This window comes from Cydia amplana, chromosome Z (assembly GCF_948474715.1).
Source record: "Cydia amplana chromosome Z, ilCydAmpl1.1, whole genome shotgun sequence".
Lineage (NCBI taxonomy): Eukaryota > Metazoa > Arthropoda > Insecta > Lepidoptera > Tortricidae > Cydia > Cydia amplana.
The window spans coordinates 28,716,508-28,742,846 of record NC_086096.1 but is presented as its reverse complement, the minus strand read 5'-3'; the positions used below and the strand labels follow the sequence as shown (position 1 = coordinate 28,742,846).

General features: G+C 38.5%; 2 protein-coding genes across 2 annotated transcripts in view; one reads left to right on the top strand and one right to left on the bottom strand.

The window, feature by feature from the left end:
* Positions 1 to 3,532, top strand: part of LOC134661435 (AP-3 complex subunit delta) — a 28,124-nt gene extending 24,592 nt beyond the window's left edge. Inside the window, exons 17-18 of the mRNA XM_063517530.1 lie at positions 2,154 to 2,524; positions 3,239 to 3,532. Coding sequence (XP_063373600.1) covers positions 2,154 to 2,524; positions 3,239 to 3,309 — 442 coding nt within the window. The 3' untranslated portion in view covers positions 3,310 to 3,532. The remainder of the gene's footprint in view (positions 1 to 2,153; positions 2,525 to 3,238) is intronic.
* Positions 3,533 to 6,849: 3,317 nt separating this feature from the next.
* Positions 6,850 to 26,339, bottom strand: part of LOC134661425 (succinate--CoA ligase [ADP-forming] subunit beta, mitochondrial) — a 32,441-nt gene continuing 12,951 nt past the window's right edge. The window contains exons 2-11 of the mRNA XM_063517513.1: positions 22,005 to 22,096; positions 17,006 to 17,194; positions 16,430 to 16,500; positions 13,894 to 14,056; positions 13,410 to 13,550; positions 12,616 to 12,742; positions 12,198 to 12,341; positions 9,884 to 10,011; positions 7,880 to 8,032; positions 6,850 to 7,287 (exon numbers count right to left, since the gene is read on the bottom strand). Of these exons, the coding sequence (XP_063373583.1) occupies positions 7,108 to 7,287; positions 7,880 to 8,032; positions 9,884 to 10,011; positions 12,198 to 12,341; positions 12,616 to 12,742; positions 13,410 to 13,550; positions 13,894 to 14,056; positions 16,430 to 16,500; positions 17,006 to 17,194; positions 22,005 to 22,070 (1,362 nt within the window). The 5' untranslated portion in view covers positions 22,071 to 22,096 and the 3' untranslated portion in view covers positions 6,850 to 7,107. The remainder of the gene's footprint in view (positions 7,288 to 7,879; positions 8,033 to 9,883; positions 10,012 to 12,197; positions 12,342 to 12,615; positions 12,743 to 13,409; positions 13,551 to 13,893; positions 14,057 to 16,429; positions 16,501 to 17,005; positions 17,195 to 22,004; positions 22,097 to 26,339) is intronic.

Sequence of the window (26,339 nt, the reverse complement as noted above, 5' to 3'; positions counted from 1 at the left end):
TATTAAAAATAAAGGTCTTTATCATTAAAAACAACCACTAAACAATATCGATTCATGACGTAATATCACTGCACTAGGCTGTACGAGAAGTCTTTTATACATGACAACGGCGCGCATGGACTGGCCGCAGTGCAGACCGACAAGGACTGTTTCCGCGCGGATTAAGTAATAATAGTCTCTAGGTCAACGGCGTAAGCGCTCGTCGGTACGTAAACTTTATAAGCGTAACGTTAGAGCTGCGCATAGTGTGTCGATAATATAAATGTACCGGAACTGCATTGGGGAAAATTACACGTGGGTTGAATTGTCAATGAGTGAAGAACAATAATATTTATTCAGTCAGTTATTAATGTAATAGTTTGAAAAACAATTTAATAGTAGCATACGTAGCTTTACTTTATATCCTAAATCCTTATCAACGAACAATTAGGAGTTTTTTTACTTTCCATCCTAACTTCTTATCAAAAAATAATCAGCTGTCCTTTTTCGGTTTGGTTCGAGTGAACAAAGAAAATTTTAAGGGTTATAAACCGTCACATAATAAACGCTCGGCGCGCGGCGCGTCCTTTGTTCCTACGTGTGATTTAAAACAGTGTGGTATTTTTATACACTTGAACACGTGTGCGTGACTAAAAATATGCATGTGAAAATTGTAATCATCTTTAATTTAAAATGACTCACTGCAGGGGTATCACTCCCCACTACACTATCATGTCAAAATGAATCATTTGTTCTGCAAATAGACCACAAGGACAGATTTACTTGTCTGACTCTCTCTACTATCTACAGCTGAAGAAGCTCCCTGAACTTCAGCTATAGTTATGCCTGTCTCTCTCTCGTTTTACGTAATCTAGTTACTAGTTACCACCAATTGGCATTTAACAAGTGTTCAAATGCTTAAATAAAACGAGATTTCGGATTTGATATTTATTTTGAATATTCTCATATCGAGTTGACATTCCCATCCCTAGCTGTCTTTTATACCAGACAACGGCGACGAGGAACATGAAAAACGTTGAAAACTGGAGCTAATTCTTTGATAGTCTTATTATAAAAGAATGGATTTACATATATAGCTGCTTTAAATGCATTTTTTTAAACAAAGACCTAAAACATTAAAAAGAGTGTAAACAAATTACAATTGATATTTTTTTTACATTTACCGAGCGGTTGAATTTGTGTCTTGTATACAAGACAGCGGCGCCAGTGTACCGTTCTGTCGTTGTCTTGTATACATGCCAACGGCGCTCAAAGGGTTAAAACATACGACTAAAGCAGACGCTAAAACAATAATTATTACACATTTGAATAGGTTCACATCAAGCCTTACTTTGGCAAAACATGTTTGGCTATAGTTAATTACGCGAAAAATTACACATACTTTTATCTCTTTTTCGTTTCGGGTGTTACTTTGAGACCACAGTCTAGAATACTCTTCTAAAAACCGATTAATCCATGCTTTTTAATATTTTTAAAGACAAATTATAAAATTACGATATTTTACCTCAAATAACTGCGGGATATTTGTAACAGTTTAAAGTTACTTTCTTTTTAATTAGTCTTGCCAATATCGCTGTATAAAATTAGTTTTACGCGTATCATTTAAACGTTGCGATCAAGTACATGGAAAACATGTAAAAAATGATTTTTTCTGACATGAAGGTTTAGCATGTTTTCTATGGAAATAGGTTAGTGTTGACTTCTTAAACCAATTTTCATTTTTGAACCCTTGGTAGCGTTTATTATGGATTGACCCCGGACTGATCAACAGTGAACTATGAAACATCCCATACAATAAAGTTAGAACGGTTTGGTGCAACCAACCCTAAGACTCCGCATTATGAAGCTAAGGTTTAGTGTTTACCAAAACTCCTCCTATCACGTTACAGGCAATGGACATTGTTTACGCGGCGAACGACCCCGTGCCATTGCGCCATTAAGCCCTATGTTGTTAAATACAACGGCACAAGCCTTTACACTTAAGGTATACTTACAAAGCCGCCGTTGTTTAACCTGTAACATTAACCTATTCGTAATATAAAACTAGTGAAATCTAATCGAAGCGTCAACTTACACATCGAACTGTAATGTGGCCAATGGCGATCCTACCGCATCGGTACTTCAGTCTTGATATCATGTATACTTTCTTTCAGACCACTACGCGATGACGAGCTACTTACTTCTAGAATACATCAGTACCCCTCACCAGAGACCGGCCTTCTCAACAAAAAGACAAAAGTAACTAAGAAAGCCAAATCCGAAAAGAACGCCACTGAGAAATCTCAAAAGAAGAAGGAGAAAAAGAACAAACACACCAAAGAAGGCGACTTAATTATAGCTGACCTGGACAAATACGTAGCACCAGAAGATGCACTCATAGACAACATAAAGGGGAAAGAGAAAAAGCGATCGAAGACAAATAGCGGCGCGGGCGAGCGGGACAAAACTAACAAGACTGAAAATCACAAGAAGGCGAAGAAGGAGACGAGAGACAAGGAGTCTAAAAAGAGATCCTCTAAAAAAGGTAAACAACATATCATATTGTATTAGGGTCTCCCCATACTTATCGACGCGGATTCGGCGAAAGCCGATAGTAAACAGCATAAACAGGTAAGGTTCGGTTCGGCTCCGTTCGGCCGTCGACGGCCGACGCGTCGGCGTCTTTTTCGCTCTTATTGCGTGGACATAAAGTTTCATTTCTATTGGCATTGCCGATTCCGCGTCGATAAGTTTGGGGAGACTCTTAGGCTTGGTTTCTTATAGCCTCCTAAGGCCCAAGGTCCTACCCATAGTACTTATTAACTTTCTTATTCAGACCCAGCTCCTACAACAATTGTGTAGTCATAGCGTACCACGGACTACCAGTAGGACTTAATAGAAAACCCATTTCAAATTTTGCGCTTATCGAAATTGGCGTGTACGAACTTCTAAAGGACTGTTTTGTTTTGTCTGTGAGCCCTTTAACAAGTTCGTAAAAAAAAAGTGCTGTACAAGGTGCTGTATAAGTACAATAACATTAAAAAAAGTGTTTTTAGTACTTGGGTCTGAATGAGTACAAAACAATAGTACTACTGGTAGGACTACGGGCCGTACTGACTACATACTCAATTTTTCGTTGGGCCTTAGGAGGATAGACGCATCAAATCTTGTGCGTGTCAACTTAAATAGGTATCAGTTTAGGTATATAAACAAAATAGCAGAATTTGCGTGGATAATAATCACCTTTTTATTTTTTCAGATAACCATGAAACGAAAATAGGCTATGAAGAAGCATTAGGAATTTCGACACCTAGCAAAGAAGTTCTATAGAAACCTGTTTAGGACGGCATACTTACCTACGCCACGTGTAGGAAATATGTCTTTGATTCTTGTCATATTACTCATGCTATGTTTCAGTGCAATGTTGAGTTGAACAATTAAGTAATAATTTTATTATTGTTAGTATATATATACGGCATTGTTTTCATTAATATTTAGAGGTAAACATGTCCATTTATTTAAGTAACATTTGTATAAGTATGTAGTTGCAAATGCAAGGAAATAAAAATAAACTTATAATCATGTACAGATTTATTAAAAGTATTTATATGCGTATTAGGTTTTTTCCCTTCCTACTTAAAAGATTTAATAAAAAAACGCTTATACATAATTAGTAATTATTAATTACTCACAATCGACGTTTCTTTACACTGTTGATACAATCACGAATCATTACTATACCTAGATATTTCGCTGGCAGGATTTAAAAAGAACATAGGTAATCGTGTTATCGATAATTATATCATTTCAACGCCAAAAAGGAATCTGGTTCAGTATGGATCAAACTAGGGACGTCATGAGCTACCGATTTTCCCCCCATTCTTAATTTTCGCTGAACATACATGGGCCTAATAGCATTGGACACAGTTCGTTCCGTACTGAACGTATATGTATGTAAATATAAGAAAAACTTATTTGCACACTAGTAACTTATGGAATTAGGTAATAAGAAAGCAGCAAAATCAGAATCGTTATACGTCTTTCATGTCATTCCTAATCTTAATCTTATATATAATAAATTTAAACGAGCAATTCTTGTTTATTTATATATTTCGGGGATCTCGGAAACGGCTCTAACGATTTCGATGAAATTTACTATATGGGGGTTTTTGGGGGCGAAAAATCGATCTAGCTAGGTCTTATCTCTAAGAAAACGCGCATTTTCGAGTTTTTATATGTTTTCCGAGCGAAGCTCGGTCACCCAGATATTCTTAATAAATTAGCAAAATTGTACATGAATGTTCACGTTCTATATGTATACCGAGTGTATACCAATACGTTAACCGTGTCATTCATGTGACATTGCAGTCATAAAATATCTATAAAATTCGAATTTAGAAGCCACAAGCGTTGCCTTGTTCCTAGAGTCTGTTCGGAAAGAGAAGAGTATTGGGCCCCATACATTCCACGACTTCTCGTTCCGCACAGACTATACCAGATAAATATCTATGTACAATCATAACACAATTGAGATAGATAATATTCACTACACTGACTATAAAATCTTGCTGCAATAGAAAAAAAACGACAGTCTGGCAAGGGAGCTCAAAGCTATGTCACGCGCAGCCGCCGCCAGCGCCACCCGATTCTTTTTTCTTATAATACAAATTCACCTGTAAGATTAAATCAATGAATATTTGCGTCCAAATGTACGGGTCACACACATCAATGTCTTAAAAACCCACGAATGGTTGCAACTGCCAGGAAACCAAATAAAAACTGGCAAAGTGCGAGTTGAACTCGCGCATGAAGGATTCCCCGTACCATAACACAAAAAACGGCAAAAAAATCACGTTTGTTGTATGGAAGCCCTACTTAAATATTTATATTACTGTTTTTAGTATTGTTTGTTATAGCGGCAATATAAATACATCACCTGTGAAAATTTCTACTGTCTAGCTATTACGGTTCATGAGATACAGCCTGGTGACAGATAAACGACTCATTAATCTCAATATACTACTTAGCATATTAGTAAACCGTACTATAACATTTCTTCTAACAAATTATGTGACGACTGACGGGACAGAATAACAACAAAAATAAGTTGAGCTACTCGTTTCTCGGTGTTTGATATTTTCTAAACTCTTTTCGGTAAAGGAAAAACATGTGAGGAAACCGGATTCTAATCAATAATGCATAGTTTCGCAATGAAACCCAAATCTTATGATTCCCCGTGCCCACAGGCTACCTTAGCGAACTGTGTCAAAAATCCGGGACGAACGCCAGGAAGATGACAATGAAATCTACCGAGTGAAGTAAAAGCAAGTAAAAACTCGTATACTGCATATTTTACCTTTAGTTTTCCTTACAGTCATGACCCGACATCATTGTATACGCTAAACACTTAAACCACAAGTGTACCTCTTGTTAAAAATATATAAATATCTACTGGCGCTTTAATGTTGCATTGCGATGATAGAATCGGCTAAAATGAGGTATTCCTACAGGTAAAAAGATAAAAAAACTACAATACAGATCTAAACCAAATGTATTACAACAAGTGACCTTTCAAGCCAATAAATAATAATTACTTGCGTTTTAACGGTGTTAATACAACATTGTACTTCAATCACTTTATTCCCAATAAATACATGAACTTAACAATTGTATCTATTTACAAAGAAACGTTTTACAAAATACTTGATTATTGCATGTTACACATTTTACGGTATGCCGTTAGAGGGCTCCCGCCGATTAAACAATACTTACAGAGAGGCAGCAGCGGCCGGGTGGCCCGCCGCCGGACATCACTAACTGTATACGTGGCGAGACAAAGTACGGTACGGATACATACAGAAGCTTTACATTACTACACGACTTTACTAAATATTAATTCAATAAATAGAATAAGTAACTAGTAAATTTAACCTTAATATTATGAATGATTGGTGAACAACCTACATATGTAAAGTTCGTATGCTTCGTCGACTAAATTGATGATTATTTGAAGGCTTAATATCAATTTTGAACAGTGTCGTCGCCTGAAATAACTTAATGATGTGTAAAGGCGCATCTCAATAATTTCGTTGTTACGTTTGCCTCACGATGTTCTTCTCATATGTCATCAGATACAGTTTGAAAAGATTTTATCAAAAGTAGTAAAATACATGCAATCAAGCATTTGTGTGGTTAACTTCGTCATATAAATAAGTCTCAAAAGCTAGACACGATCGTATCAAATTTTTTTATTTTTTTTATTTTATTTATTTAGGCTCACAAAACAGGTTACAGTCATTGCGTTTACATGCATATAGAGGCAAACATCGTTCTGAACTGGACTCTAACCCTAAATATGTGTGCACATTAAGAACAAAATTTACATGCGATAAACTTATGTATATGTATCAACTATCAAATGTCAAGTAAATGAGATAAACAAAATGTAAAAGGACCAAAAAATAAATAAAACATTTGTACCTATCTACTATGGATCAATATGAATATTTATGTAACTACTTCTACAGTAACTCTTAAAATAATTATAACAATATCTAGAGTATGATTAACGTCGCTAGTAACAATGAATCAACTGATCGCGTTCAGTATAACAACAATATTCGAAGAAGCAAACAAGACTTTTACGGTAAAGACGATTTCGTATGACTAATTGAAGTGCTCAAAGGTCATTCTTGGAGCTTATAATATAATAAGGAATATGGTTAACATTAAATAAATGCGTAATACTTTAACATTACACAATATAGGAATTTGCGTGACATTCTTTTTTAACGTAGAATAGATAGTCACATAAGATTACGGCAATAAGTACCTACTCGTTTACAGTTAATAAAAACAAAACGTTAATTAGAGGTCAAAATTTTTTGCTTTTTCTGATGATTAAATAATAATTAGGTGCAGACACTTTGAGCAAATGTTGCCGGATATAGGGAAACCAAACGAACTGCAAGGTACTATATACCGTAAAGGTTATCTCGCGTTTCACACGACGATAATACGAGGAACAGATCGAATGACCTTTGACCGACTGGTGAAACATGATAGATGAGTACAAACATCGGCAAACAAATCGATCGTTTGCCGAGTGTTGGGCGATCTAATACTGTTTTACTTCTCGAGCATGTATCTAGGGATGTCGAATTTGACCTCGACTCCGGCCTTCTTGGCGAGCGACACGATCTCGCTGAGCTGCACCACCAGCGCGGCCGCCTCGTCCAGGTCGTCGCGCGGCACGATGCGCAGACCCGACTCCGCGATCAGCTTGCGCGCCTCGTTCACCTTCGTGCCCTGAACACACATACTTTATTATAACACCTAGTTATGTACCGTTGTACACAATGTTGTTTCCGAGACAGCAGCAAACACCTACAATGATGAACAAAATCGAAGTAAGTACATGTACAGGAAGGAGTAAATCAATTTGGTTTGAAGGTCGGTTGTGCAATATTGTATGATTATTCATTATATGACTGCTAAGCAGTTCTGTTATGATCCTATAAACACGCCCCACGCGCCGCCATTTACAAATCACTGGCAGTCATTAAATTGACAAATTTAAGTGCTTTTTTTTCTTGGCGTACATTTAAAATACTCATTTTTAATCTTCGAGTTGTTCTGGTGCTGTACATCGTATGGGCAACCAAAGAGTTACCCTAATACTGCTTCGTCATATAATGAGATTATAATAATTCTGTAACGTGAAATTAGCATTTTGTAAGTTCCATGGTGTGCCGGCGTAGCCTGGGCTATAACCGCGAAAATCGAAGTTCGCAAATTGCGGGCATTTTGCTCTGTCACTCTAATTACGCCTTCATTGGAGTAAAAGAGAAAGATCCCCGCAATTTGTGAAAAACGGTTTTCGCGGTAGCCGCTCTGTTACCTGAAGTCGGACAATAACGGGGATCTGAATGTTGAGGTTCTTGGCGGCGGTGATGATGCCCTCGGCGATGACGTCACAGCGCATGATGCCGCCGAAGATGTTCACCAGGATGGCTGTCACTTTCGGGTCGGACAGAATGATCTTGAAGGCTTCCTATAAAAAAGAGTACTTATTTAATATCAACAATGATGATAATTATAATAACTCTATGGTCTGCTATTTATGGCATATCTCAATATATTTGAAAAGTATGTTTTACAAAACAAGCGGATGAATGTCCTTAGTATCATCATTACAATAGGCTACATGACTAATTTTCATTTATGGTATCAATCGATCGGGTTTGTTTTTAGGATCAAATGTCTTTATGGGACCCATTGCAACACAAAAGTCAGAAATTGTAGTCAAAGGCCGACAGTCGCACTTCACTCGCGAAACGCCCTAAATAAAACGATATGGGAACGTGACGTCAAGGTCTCTGGGAGCCCATCTTGTAGTATGGACAAAACAAGAAAATTGCGTTTCTGTCGGTGAAATATTGCGTTTATGTATGGATGAAATGTAAGGAATCGAATGGTACCCTTACTTTTATAGTTTTTGGAAGTTATAAAAAAACTAAAATTTTGAAACTTTCAGGTCCTGTATTTTTGTAATTTTTCAATACTTTATTTTAATATCCACATTATTGTGATAAATTGCTCGTTTGCTATCTATTTTACTAGATTTTGTTATAAAATTCAACATGTGTCATCATCCCTATTGAGGACTTCTTAGTTGTTTTTAGAAAAACGTTCAGTCTACGTCTAGCAGGTTTATTGTGCGTTTGAATTTATGCTATATATTACACATCCCAATCTTTACATGTTTTTGCCACTGATACGGTCGGCCGGTCGAACTATAAATAATAAACGATATGTCGCAGCTAGCTACTGGACCATCAATTATAAACTGCCAACAATGTAACAAAGACGGAACTTCAATATAATCATAATCAACGAGTGGACAAGTCAACAAGACCTAATTCAGTAAAAAGTATTCCAAGGCTACACGTGCTATGCGTGTCAAAAATTGGACAAATGAGCATCAATAAAGCTAAAAATAACGAAGCGACGTCAATAAAGCTATACAGAAACAATCACAAGTATGTATCACACTTTCATTCTCAACAAGTACAATTATTATGCAAGTTATACATCTATTAATGCCGTGAATGTAGATATTGGTCTTCACCAATTTAACATACCTATTACTATTAGTTGCAGTAGTTCTGAAGTGGATATATTATACTTAATTGCGTGAAATACTTTTTTAGTATGAGTTGAGTCTTTCCTGTGGACATCATCAAATAAACGAACTTCAAAGTTTATCTATTACCTGTAAACGAGCAATTCTTGCATATTTATTTATTTATGAATATATATTTCGGGGATCTCGGAAACGGCTCTAACGATTTCGATGAAATTTGCTATGTAGGGGTTTTAGAGGGCAAAAAATCAATTTAGCTAGGTCTTATCTCTGGGAAAACGCGCGTTTCTGAGTTATTATATGTTTTCCGAGCAAAGCTCGGTCGCCCAGATATTCTTTATTAAACCTTCAACTTCTTAAAATGTTTGAGGGAACATGCGCACTAGCGTGAGCTACTCGTATATTGCCCACCTAAGCCAAGTAGCGCTATCTCAAAAACAAATGATTTTGAAAATGGAATTCTCAGCTATAGAAACTAGAGTATAAGTTAGCAATGAATTTTCTTTTGAGATAGCGCTTTTCGGCTTAGCAGGGCAGTATAGTGGTGGTACCACAGACAATCCAACCTCTAGACATAGCATAGTCGCGCTACCCCCTCTGCCACACATACGGTAGCGTTACTCCATCTTCGAGTCAATCACGGCACGGGATTCGCTCACCTCGTCCCCCCGCACCCCCGTATTTTTGGCAGCATCGGTTTCATGAAAGAATTGGCCTAAGCTCAGTCTAGAGGTTGGATTGTCAGTGGGTGGTACATACCGAGACGGCTTGCGCGGTCGCGCCGCCGCCCACGTCGAGGAAGTTGGCCGGGTCGCCGCCGTACAGCTTGATGATGTCCATGGTGGCCATGGCCAGCCCGGCGCCGTTCACCATGCAACCGATCGTGCCTATCAAACAAAACAACCAGCATACAATAGGGATGTTGACAATTTTTTGGAACTGGTTTCATTTTGTAGATAGACACGTAATAATTACAGAAAAAAATATTAAAAAAATATATTCATTAATTTTAAATAAAAAAAACATGTATAATAAGTTTCGTGTTTAAATTTCGCGCCTAAACGCTCCAAACTGTCACGTGACCTTGATGACGTAACGGCGTTTTAAACAAACTGCTGTCAGCCTATTTTTTAATTTCTTTATATGGTAACTGACAATTTTTTTTAAAGCCATAACACACTACCGCATCGGACAGCGACCTTCTTTCTCGCTCTAACTTATAGCTGCGTCCTCAACGCACCACCTTACACACTATCGATTCGTGCGCCGCACCGCACCAAGATCGCGTTTCGGTACGATAATCTGTAGACACTTAGGCAGGTTTTATAACTTGCCTTTGGTGATTCCACTGTGATTACGTCACGCGCTCCGATTGGCGTTTGCAGTCACGTGATACTGGGCATTATTTTAAATACTTTTGATTATTTTTAATTAATTTATTACGCATATTTACACTTGCAAAATATGATTTTCCGCATTCTAATATTCCCTGCTATGGTAAAAACATAACATGTTATATTTTCGCGATTCATGTCAACATCCCTATTGACTACTTTCCTACTAGTCAAATCAGCTTTTAGAATTGTCAAAACGATTTTCTAATATGGTATTTATATGAAAACGTGTGTAGTGACGTCACGGTCAACTCGCCTACTTTTTAGGGTTCCGTACCCAAAGGGTAAAAACGGGATCCTATTACTAAGACTCCGCTGTCCGTCCGTCCGTCTGTCACCAGGCTGTATGTCACGAACCGTGATAGCTAGACAGTTGAAATTTTCACAGATGATGTATTTCTGTTGCCGCTATAACAACAAATACTAAAAATAGAATAAAATAAAGATTTAAGTGGGGCTCCCATACAACAAACGTGATTTTTGACCGAAGTTAGCAACGTCGGGCGGGGTCAGTACTTGGATGGGTGACCGTTTTTTTGCTTGTTTTGCTCTATTTTTTGTTGATGGTGCGGAATCCTCCGTGCGCGAGTCCGACTCGCACTAGGCCGGTTTTTTATATTTCATTCCAATTTATTAAATAGAAATAGTATTTAAAAATAACTGCTATCTATGGTTTTCTAATAATTATCTGGTGCTTTATTTCGTGCACGGTGTGAAATAATTTATTTTAAGTAGTGGAAAGTACCCAATTTCTTAAGTGTAAGGCCTGAGTGGACGCTCGAGTTGGGCGTGCAGCGGGGCGGGGCGTGCGGCGTGCATGTTAAACAAATGCAAACGTATAGTAGCGGCCTTAGTGCACGCTGCTCACATCACGCGTGAGCCCGACGCCACGCTGCACGCCCCGCCGAACGCTCCGCTTCGAGCGTCCACTCAGGCCTTAGTGTAATGCTTCTTCGCTTTGGAGTTTTCGTAATGGCAGACGGCGAATAAGATAAACCAAGTGAACCTGTTGCAAACGTATTATCTTTAGCACCCCCTGTAGCTCGTCGCGTGGCAAAATCCCGCAGCGGGAATGTCTATTTGAGATTTAATTATTTGACATAAAGTTATCATTCCAGCAACTGAAAAGTGAGGTATGCCACTGAAGTATGAAGGGGTAGTAAGCAGTTTTTAAACCCTTCAGAGGTACAGTCCGAGAGAAAGATACACAAAAAGTACGATTTATATTGACGGGCGAGTACCAAAACACAACATGTTTGTTGAGTACCAAAACACAACATGTTTGTTGAGTACCAAAACACAACATGTCTGTTGAGTACCAAAACAAAGCATATTATTAGAAAAAAAGGATTCCAATTTTACGATAGATTTACTTTTTATGTAATAATACATTCAAAAACACAAAAAAATATTTGGCGAAATTGACCTACATTTATATTACATTTTTTCCTTCTCTTGGCCTCAGAAATGTGTGGTTTAAATCTTTCGGATTCGTGAGCACCTTGTATATTATTATTAATACGAGTAATATTTATTGTTATCATACCGATAAAAATTTGAATCCGGTATCAAGTTAAATACGATACGGTGATTGCTGAATTGGGGCCATTATGCCTTTATGTCTGTTTGATTGACTGTTATCACAAATTAAGGAGAAAAAATAGAAATAACAATATTACCGTCGAGAGCAATGTAGTTCAGGTTGAACTTGGCGGCCTCGATTTCCTTGGGGTCTTCCTGCGTGGTGTCGCGCAGTGCGAACAGTTCCTTTTGCCTGAAGTCGGCGTTGTCGTCGAAACGGAACTTGGCGTCCAAACAGAAGACTGCGAACAAATAAAAATGTAGTCTGTAAGTGCCGTTAAAATAATGTGGCTCTGTGAGCTGTACACCTCGCGAGCCCTCATGCCATTTTGAAAATGTTCAAACTGAATCGTCATGAATCTATTTAATCTAAGAATCGGTTGAGAATTACGACCTGTGGAGGAGAACATCACTAACGCTTCAGTCAATAATAAAGTGTGTGTGAAAATGCTGATAGTTGAAATCAGAACTCTATCATTTATGATATACAATACACAACTATATAGCAAAACTTACAATTGCCAGAGAGAGCGTCCTCGGCGTAAGGGTTCACCTCGATAAGCAGAGCGTCTTTTTTCAAGAACAGCTCATACATTTTGGCAATCATGTCAGAAGCTTCTTGTTGCCTTTCTTGAAGCCCAATCTGTAATAGATTTTTTTTATTTGGGTGTTAATCTTACACAAGAAGTTACAACTTGTTTGGAATATATGAGACCAAAGATAGACTAATAGGACGGTAAAGTTATTAAAATATTCATGACGTCGAATATGTCTCAGAAGATGTTTATTTGGTGGTAATTTTAGGCAGGTTTCTGCACGTACCCTTCGATGATAGGAGCGCTGTCAGATGACCGCGCTCCTATCATTGCAAGGAGCTGTCAAGAGAGCTGGCGCCAACGTTTGCGTCGATCTGATCATTGTCGTGTATTCAACTTAGAAATAAATGTTTTATCTACGACTGGGTGCTGACCACAGAACATATTAAAGAGGTTAGAATGGCTATCGGGCGCAGTTAGTATCGGAACCGATGTCGCCGCTCGTTCCTCTCCACATTTACTAACACTCGCGCAACGGTAGTAAAAATTAGCTAGCGCCTTGTGTGCGTGGTGAATGGATACGCCTCCTTTAGACAGATTTGATGTCTGGCTTCTTAATCTGAAGGTTAATGTGGCGCAAAAAGGCATGTTTACTTCATTTTTCGTTCAGCGCGGGCGAGTAGCATGCGAGCGTTTGCTCAAAACCGGCGGCGACACGTACCCTGCTCGCATCGCCATTCTAACTTGTTCTGTGGTGCTGACTGTTTACAGTACCTTCTCGATGACGCGGTTGATCTGGTCAGCAGTGATTCCCTTGATGATGTCGATGGGCTCGTAGGTGATGGCCTCGGGGTTCTCCGCCGCCACGTCCTCGATGTTCACGCCACCTTGCGACGACGCGATTATCACGGGACCCTGCATTCATCACGTACGTGTTATTGTGAGGATTAAGAAGTTCTAATTCAAGTATAAGGGTCACTTAAAAGGGTAAAGACTATCACATACTTATGAAATTTTGGCCTGAATGTCTATGATCTGAGTATGTTATGCATGTAATAACTAAAATATCCTCGGGTGACAAGCAAAAGTCACTAAGTACTATCAAAAAATTTAAGTAACAATGCACTTTATTACACTTGTAACACGGTTTATTGTCCAATAATTTCAATGGTGTTAGTTAGTGACTTTTACTTGTCACCCGACGATATGTGTCTGATATAAATATTGATCTTATTTATTTATTCGCAGGCCAACTTACATTGAAGCTGCGCTCCATCATGATGGCGACGTAGAACTCGCGGCGCGGGAACTTGCGCTCGGTGACCATGACCATGTTGCAGATGCGCCCGCCGGCGCCGGTCTGTTTCGTCACCAGGTACTGGTTGAGCATCTTGCTCGCGAGCTCAGCGGCTTGCTCCGGTCTATGTACAAATATATGCTTCATTCTTTTGCATTTACTGATTGTTATTTATAACCGCAAATCATAAAAAGGAAACGGATAATTCTGTGTAAACTTAGTCGCTTGTACAAGTAGCCAAGTATGCATACAAAATTAACAGTTTTAGGGAAAGATTGCCCTGACTGGTGATGATATTCGCGAGATGTTTCCTCAAGTCAAGATCCGAGCAGAGGATCGCGACGCTCAGAGGTTTATGTGGCGCGACTCGCCTAAAGACCCTATTAACTGTATACATATTTGAAGCAGTAGGTACTCGGTTACTCATGTTCTAAATACTTAAAGGTTGCTATGATAACATACAGTGGAATCTTGATAGCATGAATCAGAAAAGAAAAGCAAAGAACCCTGGACTTTGATTTAGCGATAATTCGCTGTAATATGATAAACCCGTCGTGATAGTCCTGATTCATTGTCATCAAGGCAGAACTGAAAGTAAAAAAAAAGTCCACACATGTCGCGTCCCACACCAACACTCGCCCCATCCTCCACTCCAAGGTATCAACGACATATCATCGGGATTCGGGACTCTTGCCATCGCCTCGGGCTATCGCAGGCATTTTGACGGTGGCAATGACAAGAGATAAGCATTTATGGCACTAAGTATGCCCCAGGGACTGTTTAGACTTAGATTTATAGTTTTAAATTAGGTTAAGTTTTTACTGTACCTATATTTACAATTTATTTGTATCAAGTTTTAGATAGAAATTGTCACCATCAATGTTATTGTTTTTTATTCTATAATATCAGCATATACGATTATACTCGGCCGAACGTCCCGTGTAGCTATTGTAAAGATGATGAATAGTCCAAGGTCCAAAGTCAACGACCAATCAGTTGATTAGCCACAGGCGAGGCTCCCAGTGCAGTGACTAGATGCTAGGTCAAAAGGGCCTAAAATGATCGCTGTTCCTATTTCTATAGGGCATTTTAGCTACTAGAGCCCATCAGCACTGGAAGTCGACCATCAAACGTAATACTCGTACAAACAATAACTATTCAGGGACGCTCCAGATAAGCCAATGCTTCGCAGGTATTAGGTAACTAAACTGAACGGCAAGACGCCTTATTCTAATATATTTTCTTATATAACGTAACTATACCTAAATGTATGGGTGCTAAAATTCACCGAGCGTCTTGTTGGATTAAGTAATTGTGCCGACACGTTGCAAGCCAGTAAGTGACTTTTCACGTTCACGTGACTAATTCGCATAATAGGATATCTAAGTAGAAAGTTTACGTATTTCGAATGAGTTTAGTTCTGTTTGTCGAGACATCATATTCGTCACGTATTTCGCTTAAGATATTATTAGAATCATAGTATTGGCTGTGTCCACAACCCTGTCGTCCCACCTGGAGGCTATGGGAAACATTAGATGCCTATTTGATAGTCGAAAGAAGTCAGAAGGAAATACACATTTAATATTACAACGCGATTATAGTTTTTTTTTGTTCCCTTACACGAACTTTGAATAAAGGCAACACTTGAACGCAGCAACTTGCATATTTGAAGTTGAAGGTAGGTATTCGTATGTAATAGACACAAGAGGAATATTATATTTCAAGATGTATTTGGGTGGATAAACTTTTCCTTGTCGTTCAGGCGACAATACTAGAATAGTTTGTTAGAAGAAATGTTATACTACGTTTACGTCCTACTAAATCCAGACTACAAGATCCACTTCAGGTCATTGCCCCACTGCAGTAAGTAAATACTGTAAGTAGATGACCCATTATGGAAAGGCTTGCATTACGGCCATAAAAATGTAATAGTTATTTTAAATACCATAATAAAACCATGGTCTTAAGAGTGACCCAGCAAGCACACCGTAACCATGGAAACGAGCGACAAGAAAAAGTTGATTCTCCCAATTATATCTGTTCGGTTGTTTACATTAACTGGAACAAAGAGTTTCGCAGCGCCTGTGTGCATTTGTCTCTCTGATCAGGTCAATCTTGTTATGCTTACGACTCGGACACTTCTGATGGTTATCTTATTGTCTTGGAGCGTAATTATCGATGACACGGTAATATATCAGTTCATACGACTTATTGTAGTGATTGTAAACAGTATGAAATAGAAACTAAATGGGAGGCGGTTCTTAAATTGTGTATACATAATTACATATACAGTGTTGCATACATAAATGCCTTTTCAAAATTATTAGCACATTTCTTACGCAATGAATAGTAGGAATGGTATGGCCTTGTTTTTCAGGTCATTGCGTGTACGCGATAAAATCTGGGCACCCATGATCTAGTTTTCACCTATTGTAGGTTAACTGCCTACTATCTTTTTTATACTTAACGATACGGTCTTTACATCAACAAAACTTACGTGGAAACCATACGGACACCACCTTTGAGACCATTCTTGAAGGCTCCCTTTCCTCGTCCTCCGGCTAGGACCTGCGCAAATGATGATTTTTATTTAATTATTCTCTGTACACAAATGTTTTTCGGAAATACTCAAAGGCTCCTATGTAATCGGTACAAGAACTCGCATGCGAGTGTCTTTACAGTATCTGATCAAATTAAATGTACCTCAGTATTTGGCAATGTAACTGAAACTCGCAAGTGAGTTATCGCACAAACTAACCGCTGGTTGCCGTACGGCAAGCAAATCGTGTGCCTACGACAGTTAAACCCTTTCCAGGCATAGTACGATTTATTGACCATATTATACGCGCCAATGAATAATAGATTACGCGCCAATAGATTTCAGCTTTAGCATTCGGATTTAAGGTTCAAGATTGCGCTTTCGGGAAATGTGACTTGTCTTCAAATAACTCATCAAAGCTTGATTAATTGGAATATATTAGGATTTTTTGCGAAAACTTTGTATTATTGACGCGGCCTGGAAAAGCGTTAAGTCCAGTCCAACATTGAACTGGAATTGAAACCGTAAACTAACCTGTGCTTTAAGGACGATGTCTTTGGTATTGAGCTCCTTAGCGAACTTAAGGGCGTCGTCCTTGGATTTGGCGACGTTGAACTTGGGCACCGGGATGCCGGCGTCGCGCAGCAGCGTGTAGCTCACGTACTCGTGCACGTTCAGGTTGCGCACCTGCTGCTTGTGGGGCAGCGCCGTCGCTGCCAGCAGCTGTGGACCTCCAGCGAATTAGTCAGAAGAAACTCTATCAAAACCGTGTTGACACGTTCCGTGCCCGGATGCCCCTAATGTGGGGTCATGAAGCTTTCTTCAGGAGTCCGTGCTGCCACTATGGGTTCACAACTTCAAAATGGAAGCCCACCTGGACTTTCTCATAGGTATCATTTTGTATGAGGACATTGAACGTGTTAAGTTGACCGAGTTCTTATATTTAACTAAAATTGTGATTAACTAAATTTTACTTTGGGGGTCATCCATTAATTACGTCACACGAATTTCTAGGTTTTTTGACCCCTCCCCCCCTCCTTGTCACACTTGGTCACATTTGGCAAACCCCTCCTCCCTAGTGTGACGTCACATTTTTTCTACGAAATCGCCAAATCGAATTAAGTACCTAAGTTTTATTAATATTATAAATATTTTTGACGATATAAATATTAGTAATTTTATAACCCAAAACTGCTTAGGAAAGAAAATTAAACGAATAAAAACGATTATCGTTTTAAAAATTTGTTATTTAAATGTACAGCGAATAAAATAATTTAAATAAATTTTCGGTTACTGATGAAGTTAAAGTGACGTCACAAAGTTTGTGTCTCCCCCCTCCCCCATGTCACATTTTCTAGACCCCCTCCCACCCCCTAAACGTGTGATGTAATTAATGGATGACCCCTTTTTAAGATTATCAAGCGCGGGTATATAGTCCACCGTCACTGCACTTGTCAAGGTATCCTTGCTTAGGCCTTAGGCAATACTAGGCAACCAATAACGCATAAGACGTGTCAGACTGGCGCAGTAATTACTGTATGTCTGTGATATGGGCATTATTAACATAGCAGTGGACATGCAATCAATAACATCGAGCCCTCCGCCGAGCCACCGCTACATGTAACTATATAATGCATATACATCTCGCCTTACACGAGGGCTGACGCAATTTAAGACTCGCGAATTATCTGTTCTGAAAATATGTTATTAACTTATTACCATCGTTGATAAAGTTATCCATTTGAGAATCTTTTTAGTCAGTATGTGGGTTGCTGTTAATACTAATGACAAAGAGCTGTAACATAAGGTCGCTGTACTACCCGTTCGTTTCAAGTTGGCCGTTACCTCCCGGTTCGCTTCCCCACATCACCTCTGACGCCTTATCAACTCGGTTACTACAGCTTTAAAACTACTTTTATTACTTACATTTAATATAATCAAAACAATTATCAAATAAAGTGAGCATCAAAAAATAAAGTATGAAATTATTTTTCGTCAACAGTACTACAATTCTACCTGTGACGTTTTCATGACACGGTCACCGACGGCCAACTTGAAGCGAACGAGTAGTTGGCATTGTCCTAACCAGATTTTTACATCCCTAACCAGTTTATACTTATATATTGCTTAACTACTTATAACGACTTGCCTGTTGACAGTTGTTGCTATAATATTTCAACCATCTACATGCTCATATCTGGTGGACTTTGTTCACTCCCCAAGTTGAAAAGTTCACTTGATATTAGCTTTATTATATGTAGACACCGAAATGTTCACGATCTAATAAAGAAAATTCTAGAGGTAATACGAATGATGGCTTTAAGGTATATAACATAAGAATGGAACAGCATGCAGGATGTAACATAAAAAATATACCCGAGAATGACACAAATTAGTGTATGAGATTACATAAGCTGCGACAATCTTCACTTCATGATCTTATAGATATTGTTAAGTAGGTACTTCTATATGGCGCCGTTTATCGATTATTCGATTTCGATTAACGGACGCGCTGGTGGCCTAGCGGTAAGAGCGTGCGACTTGCAATCCGGAGGTCGCGCGTTTAAACCCCGGCTCGTACCAATGAGTTTTTCGGAACTTATGTACGAAATATCATTTGATATTTACCAGTCGCTTTTCGGTGAAGGAAAACATCGTGAGGAAACCGGACTAATCCCAATAAGGGCCTAGGTTACCCTCTGGGTTGGAAGGTCAGATGGCAGTCGCTTTCGAAAAAACTAGTGCCCACGCCAATTCCTGGGATTAGTTGCCAAGCGGACCCCAGGCTCCCATGAGCCGTGGCAAAATGCCGGGACAACGCGAGGAAGATGATGATAAGTATACTTGTCTGTAATTAACGTCTACTTTGAAGATCGTTGCCTAATTATGATTATTGCTGTTCGTCCACTAAACAGATTAGCAAATAATATTTTTAATTTCCTTCTTGCAAAATATCGTTTTTTATGTAGATAGATTTATCGTTTTTACATTAAGGATTGCAATACATACAAATTTGTGTAGCAATGTAGGTTTATATTCAAATTTCGTCAAGTGGACGAAAACTAAAGCTGGACGAAAACTAACGCACCTACCCTATATGGTTGACTATTGGCTTTTTAGAGAAAACGAACCAGAGAAATAAGGTAAAATGGCATTAAATGAACTATGGGAATTGACATATACATACATATATTGACTTACTGAATCTGAATTTCAATTTATCTAAATAAATGAATTAGTTTTTTCTTATCATTAAATTACAGTTAATTTTGTATAAATGTATTAGCATGATGTTTGTAAATTACTTTTGGCCCCCTCTTGTATGTAGCTAGAGCTTATTAGATAGCCCAACAAATTTCAATAAATATTAATTCTATACAGTATAGTATTCATCATTCAAACTTCATGGCTGGTAATTAATATTTTTTTATTTCATATACCTTAGGTAGGTACAATGTACTTCCTTCATTTTATGCTTTTCTAGGGTTCCGTACCCAAAGGGTAAAAACGGGACCCTATTACTAAGACTCCGCTGTCCGTCCGTCCGTCCGTCCGTCCGTCTGTCACCAGGCTGTATCTTACGAACCGTGATAGCTAGACAGTTGAAATTTTCACAGATGATGTATTTGTGTTGCCGCTATAACAACAAATACTAAAAACAGAATAAAATAAAGATTTAAGTGGGGCTCCCATACAACAAACGTGATTTTTGACCGAAGTTAAGCAACGTCGGGCGGGGTCAATACTTGGATGGGTGACCGTTTTTTTGCTTGTTTTGCTCGCACTTGGCCGGTTTTTGTTGCATTAGATAACCCAAATTCCAAATTAGTTCAATAGCATGAAAAAAATGAATACCATCCCCGCACTAGCCTTTGACCTTTTTTAGAGATGTATGAAGCTCTACCTCATTAGATAGGTGTAAGTAGTCTCGACTTTGCCTTGTCTTAAACCCCAAAGAGTAAAAAAAAAACAGTAATAAATACCCTTATGACCATATCTAGGACTAAAGCTTTTAACAAGCCAAATTTCATTAAAATAAGTTCAGTAACTAGTTAATGATCAGTAGTCAATCAAATCAGGTAATGACTAATGATATTTAAAAGCATCCATCAGGATAAATCCTATTGGCTCTATTGATTTAATAGTTGTATATGTAAGTGAGAGTGAGAAGACATAGAAAAGATGAATCTTTAATACAGTTAGAACAATGTCCTAGATATAATTTAAGAAAGAGTTGCCCAAAAAAGTTTAGATGGTTGAAACAAGAATTGTCAGAGGTAAATGGATGCAAACAGAAAAAAAAAATGGAAAGTTATGGAGGAGGCCAACATCAAAAGACGAGTTGAAGTTAAATTTGTTAAACCAAATTAATATATGCTATGTAACTACTAACTTCAATAATCAAGGCTAATTACAATTACAATATGTAAGTAACAGAGCAAAACCATGGTTATATAGAAAATCTGCTGTGTTGCCTTCAAAGTGACATAAAAGCTGCACACAATTCAGAAAAGGACAGGTTTACTAAATGTGATCTCTTTCGTGAACACCAGGGGCCCTAGGCCCTGTCATATTACATAGTGAATATAGAATACTTTAATCTTAAAATAGCATACATATATTTCTTATTACAGTATGTAAGAGTATCATACTTTACCTTGAGCTAGATTTAGCTGCCAAATTAAAAGATATTGTTGGACTTTAGTTCATAACTTGACCAAATAAAACCAACCAGCACTACTTATTAATAAGAATTTTTAATTTGGCTATTAATCCAACAATGTAACTTATATTGCATGTATTTGCACATTAAAATAATTAATTGATTTAGTCAAGAGTACAGTCGACGTCAAAGAGATCTTTACGACTTTATTGTCATAGCATTTAGGTCGTGTAAACATTTTTTTGTTACTTTGGCTGTAAACTTCTCTTTGACGTCGACTGTACAATCTATTTATGCATTTGGCCTTGTACACAATCAAGCAATAAGGTTCACAGAACAATGCACAATAGCATTAAACATGCAAAAATATGTTTGTTATACTATTTTTTAAAGATAAATATAATGACTTGTAAATAAATGTTTGCTGCAAGATGATTTATGTCTTTATGCACAAGTATTGAGAATAGAAACAGATGATCAAATCGGTTATCAATTGAGTTTTATGTAATCAATCAATATACAAATAACAATCTTTAAGATCGATAAGCTCGGAAAATGAATCTAATCTAAACCATCAAAAAACCGAATGATGACGTAAGATTCACAACCGTATAGACGAAACTACAAGGTCAAATTTAAAAATAAAATTGTAATTACATAAATCTAACCTACATCTTAAATAGGTAATTCTATGTAATTAATATTGTAAAAACTTACGGTCAGCTTCGACGAATAAAATTAAAATCAATCCAGTCGGCCGAAGAATATGGATTTTTGTACTCCGACACGTAAAAGTGCTACGAATACAGGTAGATTTAGATGAACCCAGTAACACTTAGTGTACATTAGAAGGATTGAAGGTTTAATTACCTTTGCTCCATTATTCCGAATTACAGTTTCAGCAAGACCAAGAGAACGAGGAAGGAAAGTCGCCATTTTTACGGGAATGAGGATGGATGAAGGGGAGCCACTAATACACAACCAAATAATGCTCAACCCAAGAATGTACAGCCCAATAATTGGCGTCCATGATGGACGCGGATTATTGGGCTGTACATTCCTGGGTTGAGCATTCTCGGTCCGCGCAAGTTTGGTCCGGGGCGATAATACGAAGCCACTATTTTCACAGGGCAATAATGTACGACCCCATAATTCGCGTCCACTAATTTGAGTCCCTTGGCTTTCAATTATTGGGCTGAACATTATTGGTACAGGTCGAGAAAGCCCGACCCAATAATGTACGACCCAATAATTGGAAGCCAAAAACCAGAGACATTCTTTTTTTTAAGGGAGCTGTCAAAATTAGTAGTGACGTACTGACATGAGCTCTTGACAGCTCAAAAATAATCGGTTTTTCCAGTGACATCTATCAGTGACATTGACAGTATTGACACTTGTTGCTTAAGTTGCTTTACAATTTCTGTATCAATTTTTATGTTTCATGTATTTTTGCGAGGAATACAGAAGTACGGACGTGACTCGAACGAAGACGGCTAAGTGTAGACGTGGCCCATTTACTTGCTGAGCGAAATCAGAATAACCAATGGCGTCTGGACTGGAAGAATCACATAACCCACGGCAAGCTTCAATCATATCAGTACAGATGCAAGAACCCTGTTCTGAGTCTCTGATCCATAAGTGTGCTTAGGCCTTAGGCCACGTGTCGGCATCCTCGATAACATCAATCAATCCCACAGTGACTTGTTACCTGATACGACTGTTACCTGATACGACTTGCAGGTAGTTTTTGGCATTTGAAAAGATGGTAACTTTGGGAATTTTGTGGGACTGATATGTTCAGCCTATACTTGGGACAAACCATGTAAAAATTATGTGTCAATGAAATTCAAATATTGTGAAGAACATTACAAGTTGCTCAAGTTGTCGTGTCGGCAGTACCACTTCTACGACCGAGCAGTCTTGATACGCCGTGTCTACGAAGAAAGACTCAGAAAACTTCAAGACGCATCAATCACATGCAAGTTAGAAGAGCCACAATTAGAGCCCAAGTACATCGCAGACCTGCAGGATTTGAAGGCACAAATAGAAGAACGCTTACACTACATGCAGATCACCCAACCAGCACCAGCAGATGACGTCGCAGAATTGGCCAGGGTGGAGTTAGCAATGAGAAAACATTACACACAGAGATTCTGCATTACTAAAGACAACAATCATGACATGTGGGAAGACCACTTGAAAAACATTATAACAAAAAGTGAAGTGAAAAACAAAGACAATGATCGTGAGTTATTAGAACAGTATGCTAAAGAACAGTGGTTATTAGAATTAAGAGCCATAGTCCATGATTATTCACCAGACTTGACATCACCGACTACTCACTTAACAACTAATCAAAATTAGGATTAGAAGTAAATTTAGAAAAAATTAAGGATACACCGATAGTTAATAAGCTAAACTTAATGTCGTGTTTGCCAATTGGCGATAAGTGTAATACATTTTTAGAAACGTATGTAGATTTTAGTAAGACTAGCATTAATGAAATGTATTATAATTATCACTATGGCTACCCCATATTCAACTATGTGCCGTCCCAGGAAACATGGGCATAGATCGAATATTATAGCCAATAGAATTTATTCGTATGATGTTGTAGAATATAGCCAATAGAATTGTATCTCGATATTGTAGAATATACTTGTTATTAGGATTTACTTGTTATTAGCCTATGTACTTATTAATTTATTTGTTTTTAGGCTATGCACTTATTAATTTACTTTTTACACATTAGGTTATGCACTTATTAATTTACTTGTTATTCACTTATAAACGGTGGTGGCCGAGTGGATATGACGCCCGAATTTCAATCCGGAGGTCGCGGGTTCAAATCCTGGCTCGTACCAATGAGTTTTTCGGAACTTATGTATGAAATATCAATTTACCACTAGCTTTTCGGTGAACGAAAACATGCAATACATCTGCGAAGAAATTCAAAGGTGTATGTGAAGTCCCCAATCCGCTTTGGGCTAGCGTGGAGACTATAGCCCGAGCCCTCTCGCGCATGAGAGGAGGCCTGTGCCCAACAGTGGGACGTATAAAGGCTGAATTATTATTTATTATTATCACTTATAAATAAAAATTATGCTATGAATACATGTTTTTTTTTTTCATGATGTTATTACCCGACTACGGCAAAGCAAAAGGAGGATTATGATTTTGACCATTATGTATGTGGGTATGTATGTATGTATGTTCATCTGTTCCCTCATAACTTCAAAAGTACGCATTATAACTTGACAAATGATGTGTCATTCGAATTGTCCGCTGGTTATAGGCTTATAACGTCACATTAAATTGATCATGGCGCCCTCTAGAGGTCATAAAGTCAGGAACAAAAAAATTAAATGAAGTACAATACAATACTCTTTATTGCACACCTCACATACACGTAGTTTACAATAAATGTACAATAACATAAACAAAGACAATAGAGGTAACAACAGGCGGTCTTATCGCTTAAGAGCGATCTCTTCCAGACAACCTTTGGATATCGGAGACAAAATAATTAGAATATACGGTAGGTGGCGCAAATAAAAAATATGAAAAGTCGAATTGAATATAACCAAACAACACAAACAAAACATTAATAAAGATAAACATACTTAAATACCTACATACAACCATAAACATACATCTAGACATACATACATACATAAAAACTACAATATATACCTATTAAATAAAGAAACAACAGTGTCAATTATTATAAAAATAAAAACTAAGGTAGGGAAAGATAGTATTCCTTAAGGTTATGATGCCGTGTCATATATCATTTGAAAGAGCGTAATTAGCACATTTCAAATATGTACATATTATATCGCGTCTTTTAAAACTTTTTTCTCATTTGCCATTTTTGCGCCCCCCTTGCCATCCGGCGCCTAGAGCGGAGCTACCTACCCGATGGTAAAACGAATTTCGGATCCGCTAGCGCTCAGGATTCTATAAATGCTGCGGGCGTAGCTCGACGTACGTGGCGCACTACAATGCCTACTATCTAAATGTGTCGGCGTCGCCCCACTTTCGTGGCGCACTACAATGCCGGGCACCGAAGGTGCTCTCATACTAAATGCGTCGGGCGCAGCCCGACGTCCGTGGCGCACTACAATGCCGGGCACCGAAGGTGCCCTCAGTGGCGGATTTCCCATAAGGCACAGTAGGCACGAGCCTAGGGCGGCGAGATATTAGGGGCGGCAAATTGTGACAAAAAAATCGCTGATGATAACAAGAAATAACTTAAAATTAGGCCAGGCAACGAATTCTCAAGAAAAGGTATAGAGGGAAATGCTTGGAACACTATTTTTGACTTCGTAACTTTGTTTGAACTAGTTAGGAGGTGAACATAATTATTATTATCAAAAGTCCCCGGCCGTAGCCCTTGAGCCGGGGGAAGAGGGAGGTTTGAAGGTCCTATTTTTCGGTTTTTCGCTTATAACTCGGAAACTATGCGTTCTAACGACTGATCATTGTACAAAATGAAAGCTGATTAAATTTGCTACAAGTTTTATTTAGTACAGTTTTTCGATATCTTGAGGGCCCTCCACAGTTGTGCGCGAATCGCGGCGCGAAGCCGCGAACGCGAGTGTGGCGTCGATTTCACAGATTGTTCACGCCTTCGCGCCTTGTTCCCCGTTTTTTGTCGGTTTTTCGGCCAGCGTCAAAGGAGGCGCGAAGCGCGAACTTGCAAGACTCCATAATACACACTATTTTGGCTCATCAGTTGCAAGATAAATATTAATTCTATTATATATAGCGGCTATATTTTACGGTTTTACAACAAAACAAAATGGAAAAATAGCTACAGCAAGTATGATGCCTTAGATAAATGACAGTTAAACTCGATCAGCTGATGCTTTTCAGCCATCTTGGCCCGAACTAAACTGCGAAATCACCGAGAAGTTTGCGAGTGTGCAGTCATACGTCAACGTTGCGATATGTTCGCTCGGCGAAGTCGCGCCGCGATTCACGCACAATAGTCTGGTCTGGAGGGGGGCTTGTATAGGGCCCTCCACACTCGTGCGCGAATCGCGGCGGGAAGCCGCGAACGCGAGTGTGGAGTCGATTCCGCAGATCTGCTACACTGTTAAAATCTTTCGGGTTCCTTTCCTCGTGAGCACCGTGAATATTATGCTGCTGCTTTGATGCTCTCCCGGTACCATTCTCGAGCCAGGTAAAAAACCTTGGAGT